Here is a 13,240-nt window from a genome sequence, read left to right on the forward strand (position 1 = left end):
TGATTCTGCTTGTGTTTTACACACCCTTAGAGAACAAGGAAGGCTCCTATGTGGATAGTCAGTCTCAGCAGAGGAATGTATCTGTAGGAGGGAACGCAGTGAGCTTGTGTGCTGCTCTGTTTGCAGACATTTAGATTGAAACCAGTGAGCTTGTATCCCACTGCTGCTTCCATTGTAGAGCATCAACCTACAAAGTTTTGTCTTCTTGCCAGAGCAAATGTTAGTGTAGTGTTTGTACAGACAGCTTTTCTTAAAAAGATGTGCTTTGAAGAGACTGAAGGTGATGAGAACTGAAGTCAGATACTTAAACTGATTTAGCTTTTATTTATTTCCCTCTTCCTTAGGCTACAGTTCTGCATGAGTCATTTGTCATGGAATGAAGTTGTGGTTGCCACCATGGGGTTGGGGTTAAAGTAGAGGAGACTTTGAAGGAGAGGAATTAATATAAATTTATAAGATATTGCTTGCATAAATAACAGAAAAAATAGTATTTATACCCTCTTACAGTGCAGTTATCTAGAATAATACATACAGTAATGCTGTAGGGACATGGCTGCCATTCCACTATACATAGCTGACTTGTTCTTCTGTTTTATCAACCTCATTCTCGGTGAGCAGCAGCGTATCCAGCAGAATGGCCGATGATGCTTGGATGGGTGAGCTCCTCAGCCTCATTGGGCTCTGGTACATAATGGGGTTAATCCCATTTCTCATCCCATTCATGACAAAGAGCTTGGAATTTTCTGCTACAGAGCTTCTGAAAGAGATCCTGCTGGAGCGCTGCCGAAGGGCCTTGATAGGCTTTGTGGTCCGATAGTTGCAAGTGATGTACCTGCTGAAAGCCTCCCTAAATGTTTTGTTGAAGAGTGTGTATACAAGAGGGTTCACTCCTGAGGATACATACCCTATCCAAACAAATATCTCCAAAAGCTTTTGAAAAAGCTCCTTGTTGCAGGAGTTGCACAGAACTGAGCTGATGTTTGTTATGAAGAATGGGCACCACATCAGCAAGAAAAGAAAAAACACAATCCCCAGAACTTTTGATGCCCTTTGTTCATTGGTTATCGTTTGCATGGACTTCCTCCCAATGGTGGATGTCCTGCTGATAGGCATGTCACTGGACAAAGTCTGGTCCTTTCTGGAGCCATTTAGCATGGCCACCTTTTCTGGAGAGGAGGCAGGTGTTGTGTCACGCTGAAAGACTGTGGACACTGTTGACCAGGTGAAGCGCTGAGGCGGCTTGTTGATCAAATAGGCCTTTTTGCGCAGCACTTGGATCGTCAGTAAATAGGTGACGATCATGATAGCGAGGGGAATGAAGAAGGAAGCCACTGATCCGTACAGAATGAAGTCATGAAAACGATCAGGTGTCAGGAAACACGTGATGTTTGTAGAGTTGCCATTTCCATCCTCAATGCCTCTAATAGGGACTGGAATTGCAATACCTGTAGGAGAAAAAACAAGTGCTTCAGCAGAGGGTAATCGCTTGCAATCGCTTCACTGAGTCTGAAGCCTCGGGGTTTCTAAAGAAAGGTAATTCCTGAGCTCTGGAGCAGGCACAGGAACACAACATGAAGTGTGGAGAGCATCACGTGGGTAATTGGGCAAACAGTACTTTGTAAGACTTGGCAGGCTGAGCTTTAACAGAGTGCCCTTTCTAAGGGGTTTGGGCCTAACTTGTAGAGATTCAGGAAGCAGTATGAAGTTGCCAACTTTTCAAGTGTAAAACACATGAATTGCTTTGACTCTGGTTATTAGAATTAGTATGGCTTTTCCTCCAGTGAAATATGTTTCCCTAATGCCATCTCTTCCCCAGAGTAACCTTTGCACTTTTTGAACGGCAATTTTGTAAATACATAAATCTTGTCTTTCCCTCTTCTATTAACCACATCAAGTGACTGGACACAGACAGCTGATTTTTTTCACCCTGCTTGGCTCTTTCATATATACAAGTAGCTAAATAGTTGCCAGAATTATGCAGTGTGTGTTTGAGATGGATTTGTTGTTTAAAGTCTCCTGCATATTTAGGAGTGTTTAAATGAGGCTGGCTAGCTCTGTAATTCACCACTGGTTTAAAAAAATGTTAACAGTCTTGTCTTTTAAATGAATTTTTTATAACCACTAAATTACAGTCAGCACTTCATTTGCCAGCAGTCTGACATTACAACAAAAACAACAGGTTCCTTGCTGTCTGGTGAAGGTGATTTGTGCAGTTTTCTGATACCACTTAATGAGATATAGGGATTTACTGTATTCCTCTGCTACTTGGCTTACTGAAGCTGGTTTAAAGCAGCAAGAGCAAAATGGGTTATCCTTCAGAAACTTGATCCCTTTCTTAATTAGAAGCACACCTTCAGATACAAAAAGCATTTAAAATAAAGATTGAACCAAATTAACCTTTGATTTGGAGAACCTAGCTCAACTGCAGAGTAGCTTTATGTTAGGTAAAAAGAAATTGAAAAGTACAGTGCTGTTTAATGGCAATAAATCACACATTAAAAGGTCAACTTGTGAGTGTCTTGTCATGCTAAGGTTTTTTTTTTGGGTGGGGGGTGGGTTGGTGATAGAATACAGATAGGAGAAAAAATGCTATCATCACAGCTGTTCCAGAATTTTTTTCAACTCAGAAATTTGGGGTTTGCCTTAGCCAAGAAGGTGGCTGTACCCATTCTCCTATGCATCACTGGCCTTAATAATCCAGAATAATTTTGTTTGGTCTTGCACACAGAGCATCCAGCACTAAGGCTGTCTGGAGCATGTATTAAATTATTTGAATTAAATGTTTTCACTTCCTTAGCTCATTTAACAGATTCATTTTTTAAGCATTAAAGACAGATGACATGCTACGTGCACATCACAGAGACACTGATATCATAGAAGTTTGTATGTTGGTATAAACTTCTTCACTGAACCCCTGTTCAGGGTTCATTGTTTTGATTGTTTGGGGTTTTTTTTGTTAGACATGAGCCTTTCTGTATGCTGTCTCAGCCTTCAGTGTTAGCCTGGATGTTACCAGCCACTGATTCATATCTTTGCTATAAATAATTAACCCTTTTCTACTTCCTTTATGTGAAATTTTACCAACATCTGTTCAAGTGTTAAAGTTGTGTTTGGGACAAAATATAGTACCACGGGAACATGAAATCTTGCTTTCCCAGAAACATACTGTGCATGCAGATATTATTTTCTGATTTTTGAGCTTTCAGGACCATGAAGAGGAGTGATGATTAATACTCTGACTCAATCCTTGGCCTTTCTGGTGAGCCTAATAAGGAGCAGTGGTTCAGGCAAATTTTTATGATGTAGCTATGTATGATCTAAGAGGTGGACTTCGACCAGCCTGAGTATTATGGTCCTACAATCAATAGTACTTGGCCAAATGTTCAATTTTCCCCACACTTCACCTATAGTTTTGGACATGAAAAGCTTCTGTGTTCGTTTTCCAGTCTCTAGGTCCCACATACCTATTGAAATGAGCCAAACCACGATGATTTTGATGATTGTTGTAGCCCATGAATTGTACTGGCTGGCCTGGATTGGTTTTTTTATGGCAATGTAGCGGTCGAGGGAGATGGCACAGAGGTGCATGATGGAAGCTGTGGAAAAGAGGACATCAAGGAACAGCCAGATAGGACACAAGGCAGTTGGTAAAGGCCAGGTATTGTCTGAAAGAGAACAAAAAACTCATTAGAATCTAAGCTTTTTGAGAACTTTCAGTGTGTCATTTTCAATGTGGCATCAGTATGTTTGAAAAGTTCATAGTACTACAGGAACTGAGCTTTGTCACTGCCTCAGATGGGTTTTGGCTTATATTGTAATTAGCTCCTAACTGGCATGGTTGCTGCCATCATGTTCATCAGGCTACTTGTGTGCTATAAACCTTTCCCTGTCTTTTTGTCCTTTTGTGGCAAGGACTCTGGATTAAAAAGTTTATTAAAAATGGACCATGAATGGTTCTTGTGAGCCTACTGTTAAATGATTATTTTCAGCTGTTTCTCATGGTAGAAGTTGATCTATTAAATGTATTTTCCTCCCTTAGAAAATTCTGCTGTACTCAATCAGTAAGTACATTATTAGTATTGCCAGGGAAATCAGTTCTTTGTTGAAGGACGATTAGGGGGAAAAAATTGCATTTCTAATAAATCAGATTGGTTTTAATTTCCTTGGTCAGCATAAATAGACCTGTGTGCTGAGAACACAAAATGAGCTGGACTTTTGTAATGTTCAGTCTTAGCAGTGTAGTAACATTGCAGTCATTTGAGATTTAAAACATTTTTTCATAACGTGACTGATAGATGGAGATGATAATGGTGCTGCTTTGACTTGAATTATAAACTCCAGTGGATGGAAAATTTTATGAAGACAAACATAGCAAGTACTTGTCTGCACTCTTACCTATGCTGGGAAACCTGTGTTAAACAAAGAGAATGGATGGATGGAGCCCTGAACTGAACCTCAGCCATCCCCAAAGCCGAGGACTCCAGGTGAGGATGACATAGGCAGTGAGGCAGAAGGGGAAGAGGCAGTCTGCTTGCAGTTTATTAACCAGAAAATTTTAGTATCTGCCATGATTATTTCCTAAAATAGATTCTATCATTGAAATTATGCTTCAAAAAGCATAGTCTACCAGGCAGGTATGAGAAAGTTGTAATTAGTAAATTATAAAACATTTACTCATCTTTAGTTTTCATGCCTAGACTTTTAGCTGGCAGTAAGGTACCATGCATTTCTAAAACAGATTTCCTTTAAAAAGAAAAACCAAAATGTATTGTGGCTTATGTAGCCAGCTGTAATTAAAAAAAAACAAACAGTTAAAAGAAGTAACTGATTTGATGGGCTTGAAATGTTTTTGCTCACTCCAGAAAATTGACAGCTTCTTTTGATTTTGTAATGAAGGATTAGTTCAGGTAAAACATGAACAATAGAAAGTGTGTTCTACATCTTGAAGGATGGCAGATAACACAGCTGGATTTCAAGTGAACAGCTAATACTTCTTTTGGATAGTACTCGCATGCCATTCCCTGGATTATAACTGCTTTGAGTTCTGGAGAATCCCAGTGTAAGAAGTCTTTTCCTTTTTTAGTTAATTTACTGTTTGAGGAAGAAAATACTTTGCAACAAAAGGCCCTTTAGCTTCTTTGAAATAAAGATACATTTAAACACTGATCTGATACAAAGCAATCTTGTATTTTTTTTACTTGTAAGAGCTTTTGTGAGTTGACAAGTGGAACTGAACAGAGAAAGCTTTCCATTTTCTTTATTTTTGTCTATTTTTGTACTGGCTGCAGAAGGCAGTAGGTTATCACATTCATGATTATAGCATTATCTTCTGCTGTACTTGTGTGTACAAGATGCTGGTTTTTATCCAACAAAATCAAAGTAAACTTTAAATGCAATAACTGATAAGAACTGAAGATTATGGTTGTTATTTAAATGAAACCAATATCACAAAACTGATACTTTAAAGTCGAGAAGAATCACACAGTTATCTAGGATTCATTCTGTGGTGTATTTTGCTATAAGTTACTTTGATTTGTAGGTTAAACCTACAAATCAAAGCTAGAAGCTGTGTCCATTGTTTGAGGCAATGGTCTGGGGTGAGTTCTTGTGCTTTTCTGGTGATGGTGGTGCTATCACTGTTGGCCTATTCTATTAGTTTAGGATTAGGGAAATAATGGAATATTAATTTCCTTTCATGGCTCAGAAAGCATCTCTGACCCTTGAACGTGATGGTGATCTGCTTGGTTGCTGTCCTGCTTTATAATTCAGAACATAAAATGAGTATGTCCTGCCAAGTAGGGTTACAAAAGCATTAGCAGGTCATGCTCAGTTTGGGCTGTTCTGATGCTCCTACTATAGATATACATTGTGCACGCAGACCAGAGCATTTACAGGGTAGAGACTCTCCACTCCCATTTTTCTTGGGAGCTAATAGGGATTGGATTTTTAAAACTTTTTTTTAAATGCCTCAGTTACCTGACAAAGATGCCGGCCTGAAAATTTGTCTGGTTTCTCCAGTTGTCAGGTGGTATAAATTAAAAAGAAATTCCTTTTACCTTGCCTCAGATCCTCCCAGTACTGCAGCAGTGCTGCTGTTGAAGATTTTGCATATTTTGAGTCAAAATAAGACCAAATACATGCTTTAAAATTTGTCTTGCACCTTTTGAGTAGTAAAATGAACTTTTACTGCAACTGTCTACCCTTGATTAATCTTTATTTAAGAAAAGCTTTATTTATAGGAAATACCTTAGAAATGTGTAATCCTTAAAACAAAGTACAGTATAGAAGAGCTGCTCTTGCTGTAAGCCAAAATGTTTTCAGAAAGCTTAAGAGAAAGCACAGCTTGTGTACATGTATAAGTATGATTGAGAGAAGTCTTTAAATAGACTTGGAAACCATTTATTCTTCTGTTCTAAGGGCTGCAGAAATGTGTTACCTGTAAAGGGCCTCGTTGTTACATAATGATGCTTTTGCTGAGGTGGAAATGGATATTTTCAGTCACCATCTCCTTTAAGCCTAAGCTTCAGTCTTCATGCTGGTGTGTGTGTCTGCAGCTGCATGTGCAGTGCTCACCTCGTGTGCTTGGCTCCCTGGGCTGCCAAGGCCTGGTATCTCCAGGCTGTTCTCTAGGATTTTTAATCCAAGTGTTTTTTTCAATTAGGCTTACTTTCTGATAAAACCTTGATATCTTTAGATTTGAGATTGTGGAGAGTAGTCCCCGATTAAAGTTTTCTCTGGCAGTTTGCACATGCAAGAAGGGAAAATTTGTTGTGGTTATCATCAGTAATGGGGGAAGATTAGGACTGGTTGCCTGTGGGAGATTAAAATAATGGTTTGCAACCTAGGATAATGGGCATTGCTTTCTGATTTTAAGTGGATGATTATTAGGAGGAGAGAATGTATTTTTTTAAATGGTACATGTGTTGTCTTCAAGTAGCCCATTGCCCACCAAGCTGTGGACATCAGACTTCTTCCTGCTGCAGGCTTTGCAAATGGGAGAATCTCTCAAGTTTGTTTGCTAATTTCACTATTCAATGAATTTCAGTAGTTCTGAATGTTAGAAATTTGGGTAACTGTTTTGAAAGCTAGATTTCAGAGAATGCAGTTATCTCCTAGTGGGCCTTCTTTTTTTTTAAGAAATGAGAAATATTTAGCAAGCTATAAAAGCTATGAAATGTTTATGTGTTCTGACACTCACACTCCTAAATTAAAATTGTTGTGTGTGCTTGTACCAGAGTACATTTTGGTTGCTCTGCTGAGAATAAATAAAGTGCTGCTCATGGCATTACACCTGCAAGTGAGTTTACAGATTCATTTATTTACTTAGTTTTAAAAAGGGCAGCTCTTTACTACAGATACAGTCCATTTCTGAAGATTTTTTTGGTGCATGTTCTGTCAGGGTGTGGAGCCAATACCTGTAGCAGATTTTGGTTTTGAACACCCTGTGACACATTAGTTTATACAGTCAGGATCTTAATGTGACTGCACTTCTGTTCACACCTTTTCCTTCAAATCTTCTCCACATAATTAGAGATCAATCCCAAATCGGAAGCATAATATTTGTACTCTGTATCTAGAAGCTGCACCCAGCTCTTTCATTATTATGGAAACATTCCTGTGTGGAGGTGCCAGGAGGCTGGATTTAGTTTGCTGTCTGGCTGTCAATGACTTCTTTGTTCATGTAGTTGTCTGGCTAATGTAGCTTCAAGATTTAGACTTGTTATGTATTTAATGTCTGTTCTGTCTTCATTCCAGTAACTCCTCATGTTTTGCTCATGCTTTGAACTTCTATAAACACCTCAGCATCTTCTCCCAGTTGGTGAAGAGGCAAAGAAGTTTTTCTGGTTGGCTGCCAAAGAGAGACTTGTGTGCAAGAAATTTCAGTTTTAACCACTGTTGTGTGGAAGGCGGGTTGTGGTCTTAATTAATTATAATTTATTTTACTACTTTCTGGTAAATTTCCTGCACCATGAAAGACATTTTTGTTTGACTTTTGAATTAAGATTCCTAGCATGCTTTAAACTATTGTAACCAGGGTTTAGCAGTGGATTAATTGAGAGATTAAGGAGCAATAGAGTCCTTATGAAGTTATAAAGGAAAGACTTGTTAGTCTAGCAGAATGAAAATAATAATAAAATCCAAAACAAGAACAAACTTTACCACTACCAAAAACCTACCCCACAAAATCCAGGATTTGCCTTCCCTACACTAGTACTTTTTATGGCTAGTAGCTTTATTGTTGTTAGTAATGAGACCTGTGGCAGGCACTAAGCAGATACAGCATCCATGTGTAAGTATGGAAATGCATTATCTGGTTCTTGCCTCCCACTCATGTGCACATACATGACATACCAATGTTTTCTATAAGTGACTGGGTTTTCTGAGTTAGAAACCTGTCTCAGTTATGTACATTCAGTTTTCTTTTTAGAAACTATTGCTTTGGGAAAAAAAAACCCCTATTCTATGATCTCAACGCTGAATTCTGACCTCCTGTTCACAATTCTGTTTAGGGAAAAGAAGTCCGTAACACACAGAAATTCTCAGAATGAATAAACACATTTGTTAATAAAGTGATACCAGTTTTCTGTACAGAAACTACTGATGGCCTTTCTGAAATATAGTTTGATTGTGTTTGCTTGTTGCTCAGGCAACTCTTAGAGTCTAGCCTAGGAAAAATGAACTCCTGCAGCCTTTCTTAGGACCCAGTGTACCTTAAAGGTAATTCTATAAATCATTAAGTTTCTTAAAAAACCTGTCTCATTGATTTTTTTTCCATTTATGATATGAAAATAAACAATTTAAAATGTATTCTTAAAGAAAATTTAGCAGTAAAACAGAGCGACTTTCCCATGGAGTTGCCTCTTAATTAGTTGTCAGAAGCAGTATCTGAAATAAAGCTGTATGTGAGGGGCTGTGGAAAAATCATGCTTGTTCTGTAAGGACTAATGAGAAAGAAAATGTCACATCCAATGTTTGTTCATGTGAAAAAGACCTATTTTATTTCATATGAAGCAAACTAAATGACAAATACGTATCTCAAACATTAGGTACATGGATTCAGGCTTCCTTGGCTTGACAGATGATTTACTTGTGATGTCTTATGAACCTGTGGCTTTCCCCAGGGTGGGAGGAAATCAGTTTCTCTGAAAGCAGTGCTGATAAAGTTTTTTGTCACTGATAGTGCCAGGGACCAACTCTGACTGACCATGTAAATATATGACTGCTCATGGAGTCAATACTCAGGTAAAACCAGATGCATTACTCATAGACAGTTCAAAACCTGTTCAGTGTACTAAACAGATACCTAACTTTGATTTCAAGTTTTTTAAGAGAATACTGTCTGCAATTAGTGTAATATAATATAACAAATACCAGCATTGTGCTGATGTTGTTAAAAATTATATTACACTGTACAAAATGTAATTCCCTGTGCTTCAGCTCATATTTGAATATTTTTAAGTCTTGGATGATTTTTTAATGGTTTGTTTCAAAGGAAAGAATATCCACATAGTTGTACTTCCCATAAAGACATTAGGCTGTATTAAGGTGAGAGGAAGAGAAGATTTAGCATCCCTCATCCAAGTGATTTTTAAAATTGTAATGCTGGAAAGCAAACAACTTTTCTGTTTAAATTAGACCTCCCAAAATTGTACCCCATGTGCAAACCGGATGAAACAAACACACTGCACTTACCAAATAATATCATGAGAAGGGCAATTGGCATCACAAACAGACCCACGAGCAAATCTGCCACCGCCAAGGACGTCAGAAAGTAGTTGGTAGCATATTGCAGCTTCTTCTCCAGGGACACTGCCAGAATGACAAGTATGTTCCCCCCAATGGTGGGGATTATCAGCAGGAGGATCAGCAGTGCTGCCCAGTGCACTTTGTTTCCTTGTTCCTCACTTGGGTAGTCCTGCTTGGGTGCTCCTGTTACTGAGAGAGGCGACAGAGATCCACTGCCAGCTCCAGGTCCATTCAAGGAGTGTAAAGGATGGGACATTTTTGTGTGCAGAGAAATGTCTTCGGGAGCTGTGTTTTGCGCAGGAGTTGTGTACGGTCTAAGAATTCTCTGTTCCTCTCTGGTCCAGGATGGTCCTGAAGATAGGCCAGCATGGTCAGTATAGTGAACTGGTCATCTGATATTTCGAGATACTGTAACCATGTCCGAGCTGGTATCCAATTTTTTTATTCTGTGCGTTGCTGACCACAAAAGAATTTTAAAAATGCAAGTCCTGTCTTGTGTCCATCTCTGGTTGGTGGGGTTCAGGGGTCTGGTCTTCCCTTTATATAGATGTTCAGATTTCAGAAGATTAAAAGGAAAAAATCAGTAGCTGTCAAAAATAAGCAGTGCGTTAGCTTCCTTTTTTTTTTTCTGCAGCAGTAAAGAGCGATAGATGAATTTGAATGCAAAACAATTCCCTTTAGGTGCAGTCTATGTAGATTTGCTCCTTCTGAGTACAAACTGGTGCAGAGGCAGATGCTCGAGTTGTGTATGTGCAACTCCTCCTCTCCCGAGTGTCTAGTCTCCAGCAGCATGTGCGTAGGCAGACAGCAGTTCCCATATTTCCCCTTATTAAGAATCCTATTTCTCCTCAGAGGGTAACCCCAAAAATATCTTCAGAAATTATGTATGAGGTTTCCGTTTTAATCTCAGCACTTCCTAATTTATCAGGTGAGGGTCAGGAAGCTGCAGACAATAAAACACTGCTGACAGTCTCAAGGGGACCATAGAGATTTATCGAACTGAGACATCTAAATTTACTTCTTACTTGAAGGGGTCGGTGTGAGTAAAATGCTTGTTTTTGTAATCTGAGCAAGGCTTTTATTAAGCACAGCCCGTTCTCTCCTGTCTTTCTCTGTCTCTGTCAACTCTGCTAAAGACTTAATGCTTGCATTTCCCCCTTCAAGCAGAGACTCAAACAGCTGGCCCCACATTAAGCTGAATAAATGCTCAGTTACTGAGAAGATTTCATGTGTTGCAGTTTTCAGGTGAAGAAAGCCTTACCTCTTTCTCTTGCATTTTAGTAGAGTTCATTTTGCATCCAGGAAGATCCTTTATAATTTTCTTTTTCATCATATGGTGGAAGTTGAGATTTTTCACTACTTTCTGGAAAACAAGTTGTTCGTTTGCTTTTGGCTTTTATAATACTTCTGATGCTTGTCTCTTTGTGTGCTTTTTTTTTAGCACACTTCTTCTATCACGAAGATTAAGATTTTCTATTTTGGGAAAACGGTATTTCTTCTCATCCAGGTATTTTCTCCAACTCTGAAATGGAGGGGAAGAATAATTCTTACCACATGTAAAAAAGGATAGAAATAAGGTTGTGTTTGTTCGCTTTTGCTGTCCTTTAACTTCCATTCTTTGCTGATTCTACTGAGATGATCAGCAGGGTCTGCGTGCAGCTCTCTCTTTGCTCACGAGTAAAGCTCGCAGTTTGCTGCTACCCTTGTTCCTTGAGTGAATCCTTCCAGTGTATCCAGCTCCAGTGTTTGGAAAGCAGGGAAAGGGAGTGGGTGGGGGGTTTGGCTGGAAATGAGACAGAGAGGGTTAATTGATTCACTGCTCCAGCACTAGAGTGTGTGCTCCCTGGAGCTGGATCAGGATGTGCAGGTCCTGGAAATGACCCTTCACACTACAGCATTCTGTCTCTGCACCGTAGCCTGTCTGTCTGTCTGTCTGTCTGTCTGCTGCTCACTCTCTGGGCTCTCTTGCTCACTTGCCTTCTGGATGGAAGCACAGTTAACCCTAAAAAGTTCTGCCTAAAAAGGTTTTTCCTTGCCTAACTTTATAAAACTGTTGTCTAGCACAGTTACTTTAAATGTGTGCACTGTTACTTTAAAACTTTCCTTCTGCAGCTGCTTTTTATTATCCTGAGTGTTCTCTTTTGTTACCTTCCAACTTTCAGTCAGATGTGTGTATAGCCTCAGCATCATCTTATAGTTCTGCATTAAAATGGAAATAGAGTTCACTTCCAAGGACATTAGCTGCAAAATTGGGTAATAAGTCCTTGACTAAGGCCAGAAGAGACCATGAGATCATGGTTTGACCCTCTGTATGACACCAGCCATTACATTCCATGAATTGCTAGTGCTTACCAGCCTTGAGCTGGAAATCAGATCCTCAGTGAACTGTGCATCAATTCATATTTCTTTTAAAAATAAAAAAAAATTGTTTCTGGAATGCAGATAATGTGGGGCCAAAGAGAAAAGGCTGCTGTCAGAAATTAACAGAAATACTTAATATATTCAGATCATACAATAGAATTTTCAGTAGCTTTTACTTGTTCCTTACTTTTCCTATTTAAAGGAAACAGTCAATTAGATTCCATGCTGTATTCATTTACAATTGAGAGTTGATTTTTTATTAATATTTATTAATATTAATTAATATTAATCATTATTTTATTAATCATTTATTAATTTATTTAATTAATAATAAATTAATTAATTATTAATTTATTTTTTATTTAAAAATAAAGATGAATCCAGCTATGGTAATACTGTTTCCTTATCTGGCCACCTCCCTATTGTCACCACTGACAGTACTGAGAGAGCAGAGCACATGAAAACATAAAAAGTGGAAATTGAGAAAGGACAGTACCTTATTTGGCTAATGGGCATTTGAATTCAGTTTTTCTTAAGCTCCATTATGTCTAATCAAGTTCTGGTTTGTATTCTAAAAATCTTGAAGGATATCCTGACATTAATCTAGCTGTACTTGAAGTTTTTACTGCAGATTGTTCTGATGAAAGCTAATGAATACATTTATATCTAATTGAAAAGGAAATTATTCTTAAAATACAGATAAAACCAATTATCTTAGGAACTTGCAGAAGATGATACAAGTTTAGTGGTAGATTGGCTTGCAAGTATTTTTACCTCTTTGGTGCATTGTTTAATTTCAGAGAGATGAAAAACATACCTGCTCTTTATGATGTTTTCTGAACTTTACCAGGTTTGAATCAATTGAGAAACACATCCTGCTCTATATCTATTACAGACCTGCAGCAGGTTCTTCACTGTGTCCTCTGGCCGGGCTTTTTGTGCAGGCCACTGTCCTGGCCCTGTGTCCAGATGTGTTAATGATGGTAAACCTTAAATCTTGCTAGACTCCACTCCAGGTCTACTGTAAACTGAATATTTGAACCATAAATAGATACTGTTTTTATTTCCCATCCCTTGCTGTTACTTCTGTTTTCAAACTGCCAGTGTGATTTTATAGAGCCATGTCCCCATC

The 13,240-nt window shown here is 38.5% G+C and overlaps 2 protein-coding genes across 2 annotated transcripts in view; one reads left to right on the top strand and one right to left on the bottom strand.

Annotated features, from left to right (window-relative positions):
• Positions 1–13,240, top strand: part of PSMD1 (proteasome 26S subunit, non-ATPase 1) — a 65,564-nt gene that overhangs the window by 24,874 nt on the left and 27,450 nt on the right. The gene's annotated exons all lie outside the window — the stretch shown is intronic.
• On the bottom strand, positions 432–11,425 carry HTR2B (5-hydroxytryptamine receptor 2B). Its single transcript, XM_054639198.2, has 3 exons — positions 9,694–11,425; positions 3,465–3,665; positions 432–1,445 (listed from the first exon to the last, which is right to left on the bottom strand). The coding sequence occupies exons 1-3, from the start codon at positions 10,001–10,003 to the stop codon at positions 565–567; spliced, it is 1,392 nt and encodes a 463-aa protein (XP_054495173.1). The 5' UTR covers positions 10,004–11,425; the 3' UTR covers positions 432–564.

Source organism: Agelaius phoeniceus, chromosome 10, assembly GCF_051311805.1.
Source record: "Agelaius phoeniceus isolate bAgePho1 chromosome 10, bAgePho1.hap1, whole genome shotgun sequence".
Taxonomy (NCBI): Eukaryota; Metazoa; Chordata; class Aves; order Passeriformes; family Icteridae; genus Agelaius; species Agelaius phoeniceus.

Excerpts from the sequence above, each read along its gene's own strand:
- HTR2B (XM_054639198.2), bottom strand. The coding sequence starts at position 10,003 with ATGTCCCATCCTTTACACTCCTTGAATGGACCTGGAGCTGGCAGTGGA. Across the intron at positions 3,666-9,693 it reads CCTTCTCATGATATTATTTG|ACAATACCTGGCCTTTACCA; the intron begins GTAAGTGCAGTG and ends GTTCTCTTTCAG. Across the intron at positions 1,446-3,464 it reads GGTTTGGCTCATTTCAATAG|GTATTGCAATTCCAGTCCCT; the intron begins GTATGTGGGACC and ends TTTCTCCTACAG.